Source organism: Sporothrix brasiliensis (assembly GCF_000820605.1).
Source record: "Sporothrix brasiliensis 5110 chromosome Unknown Cont15, whole genome shotgun sequence".
Classification (NCBI taxonomy): Eukaryota; Fungi; Ascomycota; class Sordariomycetes; order Ophiostomatales; family Ophiostomataceae; genus Sporothrix; species Sporothrix brasiliensis.
In genome coordinates, this window is record NW_024467134.1 from 1 (window position 1) to 11355 (window position 11355).

The following is an 11355-nucleotide window of genomic DNA, read 5'->3' on the forward strand; positions in this document are numbered from 1 at the left end:
CTAACCCTAACTAACCCTAACTAACTAACCCTAACTAACCCTAACTAACTAACCCTAACTAACCCTAACTAACTAACTAACCCTAACCCTAACCCTAACTAACTAACTAACCCTAACTAACTAACTAACTAACCCTAACCCTAACTAACCCTAACTAACCCTAACTAACCCTAACTAACCCTAACTAACCCTAACTAACCCTAACTAACTAACCCTAACTAACCCTAACCCTAACTAACCCTAACTAACCCTAACTAACTAACTAACCCTAACCCTAACCCTAACTAACTAACTAACCCTAACTAACTAACTAACTAACCCTAACCCTAACTAACTCTGTCGGCTGGTCCTCGTCCTCATCTTTGTCTTCGCCTTTATCGTTATCGTTGTTTTCGTCGTCGCCGTTATAATCTCTCCTCCTCTTCCTCTTCCTCTTCCTCCTTGTATAAGTGACCAATTAAAAGATATTATTTGATTATATTTGATTATTTTATTTACACCGTACCGGTGCACCTATTAGGAGCCCAACAGGGCCTAACGGCCCCTAGTGGCGCCGGTTTCTCCTTCGCGGTAGCACCTCGCCCTGTCCGCACGGCCCTTTCCCTGTTACGGAGCTCCCTGTCGTCTGTCTTATGTTAGCGCCGCCCGCCGGACAGCTATCCTTTAGGCGGTTCACTGGTTAAACTTCTTTCCTTTAATTAGACACAAATGCGCAACGACGAACACGAAGTGAATGATACTGTGGGAAAATTGTGTTGTTCCTTTTCATCTTTTCTCTTTGGCCACACAGAACCAAAGCGGGGGAAAAATATCAGTGGAGGATGCATCCTTCTCATCCCACCCTCGCCGTTGACACGTGGCAAGCGAGGGGTATTATCGCGGTGCTTTCTTGGAACAGCGATTCATTCAAGTCTTAAAGTAAAAGTCAGAAGCCGTTTGACGGTATTCTCTGGTTTGGACAAAAAAGGTCACAAGGGTTTACCATAAGATCTCTACGCACTCGTCACGCAAAATGTCTATCATCACCACGCCAGTGCTCCAGAGTCTCTGGATGGACGCACAGCGGGTCCCTCTAGAATGGACCACAACCCGATTTTGGGAGCACGTCTTCAACCGCATTGTCTTTAACCGGGACCCATGGGTGGTGTCGTCGCAGCAACCTCCGTCGCACGACGCGGGTGCTACTCGCCGAGTGGACTTGGTGGTGGAGCGAATCGATCCGGCGACAAACGCCCGCGGTACCGTCCTTTTCGTCGAAATGAAGCGCACATTGGCAACGCAGACTGAATTGACCCAGTGCGAACACCAGGCTTACACAGCCGGATGTGAATATTTCACAGAGACGGGCATGGCCCAGGTCTGGGCGATGACGTGCATCGGCAGCCAGGCACGACTATGGATCTTTGATGTTAATGAAGGCTTTTTGGTCCCCTATTTCCCGACGTCACACGGCAAAGCAGTGCGGGCAGAGTATGTTGAAGTCTCCGGGCCGGGAGGCATGCAACTTCTCAGCTGTCTCGAGTACATTAAAAGGCATCCAATCCCGCCTGAGAGTCTCGTTACTGAGGTGCTTGCTTCCTCGAGCGACGAGTCATCAAACGTCATGGAAGATAGCGATTACGAGCCTGCGTCGCCGGATATGCCTTCTACTGCCTCTGCTCCTACGATTCCTCTATCCTCCGCTTCTCACGAAGGTGACACTGCCATGGCGGATGATAGTGGCGGTTACGAAAACACACCGTACCCATACTACGACTCCACGGCGCAAGATCGGTACGGGACTGCGAATGAGGAGTCTGCAACTACGGATACCGCGGACACCAGAACAACAGCCGAATCGGAGACGCAGCCGTGGTGCAAGATCAACCTCCACAGAGTATCGCATCTTACCAGACGAGATGAATTTACCTTCACAACCGTCGATGGAAAAGTTAAGTCGACGGACAGGGATGAATGGGCAAAAGCCAATCATAAAGGGAAAACGGCTTGGTATCTTTGGCATAAAGGCAACTATTACTACTCGCGTGACCGACCCGGGTCGTGAAACTGTTGTTTTACCGCGAGCCTGTGCGTCTTTTATATACGCGTTTCCTTACCCTTACCTGCATTGCGGCACGCTTGCTCCCGTTGTTTTCATACTTGGTTGTCTGTATTTTTTAGGCCGTTCAAACATAGTTATTTTAGCTCATATGACATTGTGTACCAGCGGTTTGTCGTGTAGTAAAAGTGTAGAACACCTTGGCCGATATTGTGACACTTCCATCCATCTTCTTCGTGAGAGTGCCGTGTAGTATGAGCCACGTAAACAGCTACCCCATCGTGGTGCGCACATTTGTATGCGTGGTATCGTAGCGGCCGATAACAGATTGCGGCCGGACCTGTCACTACCCAGCTTTCGTCTACAAAGAGACGGCACTCTCCTAGGGCACGCACACCACCGTTTCTGTACCAAAGCAGCATGCCGCGACATATGCCTTTGGCCCTGTCGTGAAAGACTCGTACAGATTGAACGTCGCAGAGTGGAGCTGAAGAGATGTACGTGTCGCGAAAACGGGTAGACATTGTCGTCGGCATAGGGAAAGCAGGTGGTAGGATGGAGTGAGCATCGTCTTTTGACTGGGCCTCGCCAGAATATGCCCCGAAAATTTCCACAGGCTTGCTTTCAAATGGTTCTCCGTACACGAACGTCATCCGATCTCCATGGGCCAAGAGCATGATCTTAGAGCTCCGTCCACTTGCGCATCCTATCACCACATCACCGGCCAGTTTCATTCGAGCCTGGTATAACGAGACGTCGTTAGTTTTGATATTTCGTAGATATTTTTATATCCCGGAAATGCGCACCAAGACGTACTATAATATTAAAACTCTGCTCGCGTCGACATGCCCAGAGAGTAATGATACGGTCATTTGGAGAAATTGGTAAGAACGCCCACACCATGTTTTCCTTGACACGAGTTACAAGGCGTTCGTATGTTTCCATGGCAGAATCGTGTGCGGTCCGATGTATATGCACGCCGTAGATCTTACCAGTCAGGTAGAAGAACGTCAGGCCGAAGTAGCGGTTAGCGTCCACGGCGTAGAGCTGGCTGGGAATGTGACTACGGAGCCGCACGAGGCGCTGAAATGAAGCAGTGTTGACCAAGGTGCAAGAAGCGAGTTCCGGGGGGGAGGGTGAATTCCAAATGCGGAGTCCGCTGCACTGAGAAGGTAAACATAACCGTATGAGGCCATTCTTATCCGGTTGTTAGGGCTAGTTTCTTCGTGCAGATAAATAGAGAAGATCTTGAGAGAAAAATGGATTATATAAGAAAGAAACGAACCTTTTTCTCAACTTGTATATCTGCAAAAATTGAATTCTCTGAAATTTTCACATTTTCAACAATGAAGGCCAGTTGAGTGGTTGTTCGGCTCGTATGCGCAGGCATCTCGTGGAAGCGTTCGATTTGGTAGATGCCTTGACAATCGATGGTGATTCTGATAAAGAGTGGTAGCGTGGGTTGGGAGAGAGATGAGGACGAGTGGGACAAGGAAGTGGAGACGTCTGCTAGTTGCAAAGGATGCTGGCGCTCCCACGAGATGATTTGTGCCAGTGGGACGCGAAGTAGAGGCTCCGCCGGCTGCCGCATAACTTGAAGACGGAGGCATTGCACAGTGATGGAGCGCCAGAACAAACTGTGAACCGACAGCTTATAGATGAGGTGCACTAACTCAGGAGGCAACACTGTGAGCTGGGGTAGTCCAGCCACCGTGGCCATAAGGGCGAACATGGTAAGCTCAGCATTGCCGTAAGACGTAGGTCCCGCATCCTCCACGTGTATCCGGGCAGCACGTGGCCACGGCCGGCGCCAGGCGCCAATTGTCCAGAGCTGGTCCAGGATGTTTGTGCCTTGATTCTCGTCCTGTCTTCCCTCGTGACCTTGTTTTCTTCTTTGGCTTTGTTCGCTTTTAGTTTCTGAAAGATGTTGGCCCTGCGCTTGTGCCTTTCGCGCATTTTGTGCATTTTGGGCGCTGTCATCGACGCTGCGTGCGTCTAGTCTGTTCTCTTCAAATGCGGGCTCTGTTTGAAAGACGTGGAAGCAGTCGTAGTGCACAGCCACGACCATAGGCGCTCGACTACACTCTCGGCACCAACGAAGGGGGATGCGGCATGGCCAGAAGCCGCCAATTTCTGTCTGGACCATGCCATGCTGCGGAAAGGGGAACGGACGCGTGATCTGCCCGGAATACGCGGTCCCGTCATCATTACCGAGCACTGGTTGTGAGCAGTGGAATACAGGAAGAACATATCTAACGAGAGAAGGGATCTATACTCACTTGCGACAATCCTCTCGTGACGATGAATCGTACAGCCGCAGGCGCCGCACTGGGGGACGAGCGGAAGGTGTGTTTGCGTAGCATATTCGGACATTGAGTTTGAAATCACGGTTGATTATTGTTGAATACGACGTCCTGTTGAAACTAGGCGTGGTAAAGACTTGAATTTAGAAGAGGGCTCCAAAACGGAGCAAGGGAGAAGCCCCTAAATTAAATAAATGCACCTGATACAGTGCGTAAATACAGTACGAGTACTCTATACGTACAGTACGTCCCTTACACTACCTGTGGTTGATATCGCCCTCGCCACAAGTGTGTGTTATTATCCGCCTTTCTCAGTCAGTCCTAACTATTAACGACTAGATAGACAGAACCCTCTAAGGAATAAACTGTCACAGAACTATGTAGTATGTTGTTCTGACCTCCATCGCAATATACTCCGACAAACAGTGCTTTTGGGTGATAGCACTTGGCCTGTAGAAACGATTGTCTCTCACTGTCAGCCAAATTTTCCGACTTTTCCTGCCGCCTCGCAGTAAGTCACTCTCGCGATTGCTGTTGGTCAATATACCATTTTGTGAGTGCTCACCGACAGTCTTCTTATTTTCGAAAGCTATGCGGCCACCCATGCTTCCGGTAGATGTCCCTCACCTGGTCTCTCCTTGCGTCCATCCAGTACATTTAAGCTGGATAAATTTGCCTTTCCACTCTTCCAACATTTCTTCCACAGGAAATGTTTGGTATGCCCGCGAGTAGTCACGTCGTCTCGGTTTGGCGTATCTCTCCTGGGCCTTCCGTTATGATAAACTCCGTAGCTGTGCCCAGTTGAGTGTCCACATGCCGCCAACTGCCGTATCGTGATCTACTCATCGAAAACGGCTATATGTGGTGAAAGGACACCGGTACCGGCCGGCTCAAAGAGACCCTTCAGGCCAGGTCTGGCCATAGGAAGCGTTGTGGCACCAGGATTGTCCACGGTGCATGTCTCGGGCGCAATCATGGACTTGTCGCCGCAGGTGCCGGCACCCAAGACTTGATCTTGATATTGGTCCTCGCTGTTTTCGGTGTTGGCGTCAAGGTCAGACGCGAAGTTTGGCATCAAGTATGGACAATGGCGTCGGAGGTAGAGCACTGTGGCATCATTGGCGACAGCACCTAGTCCGTCAGCTCTAGCCGACCCCCCGGTGGTGCATCTTAATAATCGCCGGCGGTTCAGCGCGGGATACGAGTGGGACATACGTAAAAATCACGCAAGGCAGAGACAACTCTGCTGTCCTATGCTGGGACGCGCGCCGTGATGTTAGCTTTACTGGCGGCTACGTATACTACAAATTGGACACAATATACGGCTTAGATGTCGGTAAAAAAGGAGACTGGTTGAGCGGAAAACTGGTGGTTAAACCGCACCAACATATATTTGAGCATTACCCCTGTGGCGCAGCGGCTTGGTCCCTGCAACCCTGTAGCAGGCCAAGAATTAAACAACCCTTGTTAAACTTGAAAGAGTGGGATGTTCGCAACCCTAAAATTGATGAATCAAAACACAAAAGAGAGCATCCAGATAACGACCCTGTATTCTAATCAGATGCGGCCTTCCGCGCAGCGCGGGAACGCTTTAATTATAAACACCAACTCGGTTCCAACAAAGGCACACTTTATCCAAACGATCGGCAAATACACGGGCACCGTCCGGCCCGTGACCGACTATTAAACGCCAGTTGGAAAAGATAAATCCAATAAATGCAATCTACCGGCCAAATTATGAACTTTCAAAGTACCTGGCCGACCCTCTCCCCAATATGTAAACTGCGGTGACTGGCTAATGCGGCGGTGTAGCGTTTCATTGTTTGCCCGTATCATCAGCAATAAAAGGCAGTTGTGACAAGCAGCACCTCGGTACTTATATTAATTTTGTACCTATCTCGGCGCATACCGGATCACCTGAGCCGCACGAAGCCGCGATCATCAAAATTTATACGTCAACTTTATACGTCGACTCAGGCGAGGAACGAGCAATGACAACAGAGGGTTGTTTTCATCTATGCGTACTAAGATGACGTTAGTTTCATGGCTACAACAATTTAATGATCGTTGTTGGAACAACACTGCCGACACAGGAGGCCTGTTAGCTAGGAGGGTGTGGGTAGAGTAGCCTTGGCAGCCAGTGATTGTCTTCGCCTGGTTTACTTCGTATGTAACGTTTTAACTTAAGGTGAATTCCTGTTTGGATGCTGTGTGTACATATATCTGCGTCTGTGTGCATTCTTTTTAGAAACAAACAGTTCAACCAGTACCAGGATCATCAAAAGAATTGAGAATACAGCAACGATAAGTAGTGAAAGCCAAAAATCAACTGTCGCTCAGATTAAAACAGACGTTCTCCATTATATTACCAAACCTATTAGTCACTACCGTCGTCTTGGCTAGCTCCCCTATAGTATCTTCCGGTCCCGTCAAGGTCCGTTCTCCTACAGAGTACTACCAGGGCGAGACCGAGGCACGCCTTTGTTACACGACGCCGAACAACATCCCCCAGGACGTGTCCGTAAACGACGTCAAGTTCGCCGCTGCCTACCTTCGCTCCTATGGACGTCAATAGTATGTGCACCCTCGACACCTCAAACACGAAATTCTTTACATAAACAGTGAGTTTTATACTAACTCCCGTAGCAAAACTGGCCGCCTCTTTACAATGAATGTCGCCGACACACCCGCCTGTGGCGAGTGGGGCCTATACACTCACAACACGGTGCAAATCACGGCCAAGCACATTGACATGACGCACAACTCGACCGTGCTCTACGAAGACATTGACAACACGCTCGATGGAGGCGTTGATGCGACGGCCGACCAGGCGGCAGCAGCGCTCTTCGGCTGCGGCACGGATGGCGGATCCCGGGGCGTCGTCGTAAACACGACGACGCCCGACGTACAACTCGACGGCGTATACTAAACTGGACGCCGTCTTGAGCGGTATTATCGTCAAGGTGGTCGCGGCGACCAATTAAGCCATATGTGATGTACACGCGATATGGTAACCGCACTTGACAGCTTCAAAATATCGCCGGATAGCATAAAATTTACTGTCCCATATTGAGTGTTGTTTTTAAGAATATCATCACGTTTGATATCATTTTAAATTCACTGGTCGCCATGCTACTACATTTATATATTGCAACAATCCACAACACATTCTTATTGTCCAAAATAGATGTCTACTCCTTAGGAGCCTTACAGGCCACTTCGAACTTAACGGCGCCTTACTCAGTGATTACAATTAAACACAAGCCAGAATCCAATTATATTCTAAGAAGGTTTCATTTTTTACATCTCGTCGACCCATATAAAATGTTACCAAATTTCGATGCTAATCACAAATATCCATTAATATTACGGTACCTTTTAACATTAAGATCCCAATACCACATTTTTAACCCGTACTATTACACACAGGCTCCCTTTACGAGAGCCTAACATTACGCTGCAGGTATCTTAATCAAGGTAGTCTCCACGGGAAATTAGGTGAAATAACATACGTTAAAGATTAAACGAACAGTCTGTTACTCAAATTGCAGCCCAAGGACGTTTGTGTCATTTATAGACTGTTGGGGGACAGTAGCCAAATGGAAAACTAATCCAAGTCTTCAATGCCCTCTGCAAGACCTGTCTCTAAATCAACCCATCCGTCTTGACCGAAAAAGCTTTTGAGCAGAGATTCTGCGCGCTCCCTTCCAGTAACCACCGTGTAGTCGCGGCCCTCGTTCTTCGGCGGGTCCTGGAAAGTCTTGTTCGGTCGCAGTGTGCGGAGAATCCGGATAACATCTGTCCAGTTAAACTCGTATGCAAAGGCAAAGATGCGCTCGTTTTTAATGGCCGAGTCAAGCAAGGCCACCGTGTGAAGCCGTGCGCAGTCTCGGACATGGACATAATATTCTACATGTCGATGTTAGCAGGAGAGTGGAGAGGTTAGAATTAGATGGGGGAGGCACTGACGTGGAGGCATAGTGTCGAACGCGAAGTAGTTGTCCTTCCAAAAACTACGCACAAAGCCCATCGTCGAACCGTGCTGGTATTTCGGTACCAAGATTTCTCCCACCTAAGATTAACATCAGTCATAAATGAGTCGTCAGGAGTGAATCGAAGGCGGCCGACTCACATTGTAATTGGGAAGAACAGTGTTCAAAACAAAGCCTGGGTTGGTGTCTTTGTTCCATTCCCAGGCTGCACGCTCACCCTCTGTCTTCGCCGCGGCGTAGACAGCGTATCCTTTGGATACTTCAGGGGTCTCGTTACTCCACGCTGCTGCCACTGCTTCATCGTTGTACGTGCCTTTACCTGGTTAGGAAAGTAATCTCCGATGTAAACATGTGATGTGGGTTGACCAACTCTGATCAATGACGGCTCCCTTGACATTCGCCTTCGGTATGATTGCAGCAGACGATGAGGAGGTCAGAACAAAACGTTGAATTTGCGGGTTCTTGGCAGCAGCATTCAGAATATTCCTGGTTGCTTGCTGCGTCTGGGGGATAACCACGGAAGGATCCGTGTTCATGCTGACGTCGCCAGCCTTTCACGTTTGTTAGCATATGACTTTCGAAAATTTGATTTTGTATTTGGAGGCACTTACGACGTGCACAACTCCATCAATTCCACGCATGGCCAATTCCCAATCGCTCTCATCCTGCATGTCACGAAGCACGAAAGACTCAAACGCGCCTTTGCCATACTTGGTTTCGAAGAGCTCGTTCAACCAGGGCTTATCCTCTCGAGCAGTACCCCGAACGCGATATTTCAGACCAAGGAGGACATCTGCGACGTGCGATCCGATGTAACCATTGGCTCCCGTAACGAGAATCAGAGACCCGACCGGCAGTGCGTATTGTGGCGTCGCCATAGCGATATTAAAAAAACCGACAGCGTCGTTCGTGGGTAAGTCAGCAGGACGACATGGGTATCATTGTCGTCTTCTTTCACCTGTCCACGACCAGCAATTTATACACCACAAAGTCATTTGATAAAGTGCGTCAACCACCCTCTCGCCCTTTGTCAGCACGGGACATAACTGGACAGAAGCTACACTCCGGTCTATTTGTCAGCACCACTAAGGCGGGAAAGACAATTCCGTATTTGTCAAAATACGTAATGGAGCACATCCACAATTGTGATTGCTAATGAAACGGAAAGTCGTTTCCTGTGTGTATTCTTGTCCTTGGATTGAATCACTTACAATTAAACGACCGTGTGCTGTCTGTCTCGAATTTGACGAAATGCGATTGGTGATTCGCCAGTCTTATCTTGGCTGATGAAACAAGGCATGCTCATTAATCCGTATTCTCTGTACGGTACCTGTTTCCTTCACTGTTTCGTATTTATTTATTTAGTTCCTTTTTAAAAATAGCACCACGTCGTCACGGAAGAAGCCCCCCAATCAATCCACCTATTCCATCTCCGATTCCTCCGATGATCCCACCTATCCCACCCACAATACCACCGACGGCATCACCAACATCGCCAACAACACCCAGCACGCCTTGAACCAAAGTCAAGGCTTTGCCGTTCTCTAAAGCCGCCCCTGCATCCTTCTTAGGGGTGTCTTTGCCTTGCAGCCACTGTTGTAATGCTTCTTGGTCTGGTGGTTTGAAATTAGTTGTCGGCATCGGTAGCACTTTTGTGCACTCTGTCAGGTCATTTATGTTGTTTACGCCGAGCATGCTCATTCGAATATACTCTCGGGCAAAGTCCTAATAGCATTCAGTTGGCGAGGTTAGCTTGATAACTATACGAAGATAGTTTACAACAACGAAGTACGTACGTTGTTCCAGGCTGCTTGCCCCGCCGCCGTCGAGAATGTGTTCCAAGTAGCAGCCGTGGATTGATGCTTCGACAACGCAATGTCACTAGGGAACCTAAAGACCCGAGATGGCACTGTGGCACTCTTTGTCTCTCCGTAGAAGAGGATGTCCCAGACTCCCGGGGAACTGTCTTGTGGCGCACCGTCACGGGTCTCGTCGACAAAGTGCTGCTGGGAAGTTGTATGGGCACCCACGAGAGCAACAAGGGCTTCTGGTGTGATGGTCTTGTTTTGGAACAGTGCGACAAGATTGACTGCAGATGCATGGACATCTGGCATACGTCCCTTGTTGGTGGCTTGGCTGCTATCTTTGCGCCCGATATACGAGCGAATGCGCGGCCCAAGAGGGCAAGTGACGGTGGCAATGGTGGCTCCCATCTGGATTAGGTCCGCCATGCCAACGCCGTACCTGGAGTGGTACGTGTCGTACCAGCCCTGAACAATAATACCGATATCCTGCAGCCCGTCGTTTTCGGCCCGGGTTAGTTCGTTGGCTAAGACGATGCTGCCATCCGCACCGCCAAATGTGTCTCCCTTTTCCCAGCTTGCGGCGTCGTGGAATCCTAGACGGACAGCCGCCCGCGCATGCTTCGTGCAACGGCCCGAGTCTCCATGGAACTTGGCGTACATGTCGCGCTTAATGTACTCCCAGATGCAGCAGGGGTCGCTGGCACACTGTTGGCTGTCCTTGGCAGGGACGTTTGTGTAGGTGGACGTGATGTCTTCGGGCGAGTCCTTGCCCTGCAATATATTCTTCACGGAGCGCCCGACATCTGATAGCTCGTGGTCTGCGAGCGACGTGAGATCCCCAATCATCTCGACTTGATTGGTGTTGTCATCTCCTCGAACGTTCAGAATATCCTTCAGTCTCCCTTGTCCCATACCTGGATAGGCGTTGCAACCGTAGATCGTGATCCATATTGTAACTAAAAGTGCGAGCTTCATTTTGAACGAGACGTGGAGGAGCGAGAGACTAACCAATGGATCGAAGTGCGATGATAGTTCACAATGGTACGTTTGGCTACTGGTACGTCAAGTTGTAATGCCAAAACAATTGACCAGAGTAGAGAATATATAGCGATACGACAAGAACAGCCGGTCAATGAACTTCGCTTTTGTTCCTACCCCAAACGTAAAGGTCAAGTAACTCCACGCAAATTCGCATCAATATCCGTTCCACGGGAACG

At 49.3% G+C, this 11355-nt stretch overlaps 5 protein-coding genes across 5 annotated transcripts; 2 read left to right on the forward strand and 3 right to left on the reverse strand.

Annotated features, from left to right (window-relative positions):
* Positions 1 to 1012: 1012 nt before the first annotated feature.
* SPBR_06064 (uncharacterized protein) lies at positions 1013 to 2044 on the forward strand (the record flags this gene model as incomplete). Its single annotated transcript, XM_040764326.1, has 1 exon — positions 1013 to 2044. The coding sequence occupies one exon, from the start codon at positions 1013 to 1015 to the stop codon at positions 2042 to 2044; it is 1032 nt and encodes a 343-aa protein (XP_040621816.1).
* A 3135-nt stretch (positions 2045 to 5179) lies between these two features.
* SPBR_09229 (uncharacterized protein) lies at positions 5180 to 5416 on the reverse strand (the record flags this gene model as incomplete). Its single annotated transcript, XM_040767355.1, has 1 exon — positions 5180 to 5416. One exon carries the CDS (start codon positions 5414 to 5416, stop codon positions 5180 to 5182), a length of 237 nt encoding a protein of 78 aa, XP_040621817.1.
* Positions 5417 to 7009: 1593 nt separating this feature from the next.
* SPBR_06299 (uncharacterized protein) lies at positions 7010 to 7270 on the forward strand (the record flags this gene model as incomplete). The annotated part of the gene is made up of 1 exon (XM_040764559.1): positions 7010 to 7270. One exon carries the CDS (start codon positions 7010 to 7012, stop codon positions 7268 to 7270), a length of 261 nt encoding a protein of 86 aa, XP_040621818.1.
* Positions 7271 to 7948: 678 nt separating this feature from the next.
* On the reverse strand, positions 7949 to 9211 carry SPBR_05973 (cinnamoyl-CoA reductase; the record flags this gene model as incomplete). Its single annotated transcript, XM_040764235.1, has 5 exons — positions 7949 to 8250; positions 8311 to 8413; positions 8474 to 8646; positions 8704 to 8884; positions 8945 to 9211. 5 exons carry the CDS (start codon positions 9209 to 9211, stop codon positions 7949 to 7951), a joined length of 1026 nt encoding a protein of 341 aa, XP_040621819.1.
* Positions 9212 to 10108: 897 nt separating this feature from the next.
* Positions 10109 to 11113, reverse strand: SPBR_06073 (ligninase H2; the record flags this gene model as incomplete). The annotated part of the gene is made up of 1 exon (XM_040764335.1): positions 10109 to 11113. One exon carries the CDS (start codon positions 11111 to 11113, stop codon positions 10109 to 10111), a length of 1005 nt encoding a protein of 334 aa, XP_040621820.1.
* Between the last annotated feature and the right edge of the window lie 242 nt (positions 11114 to 11355).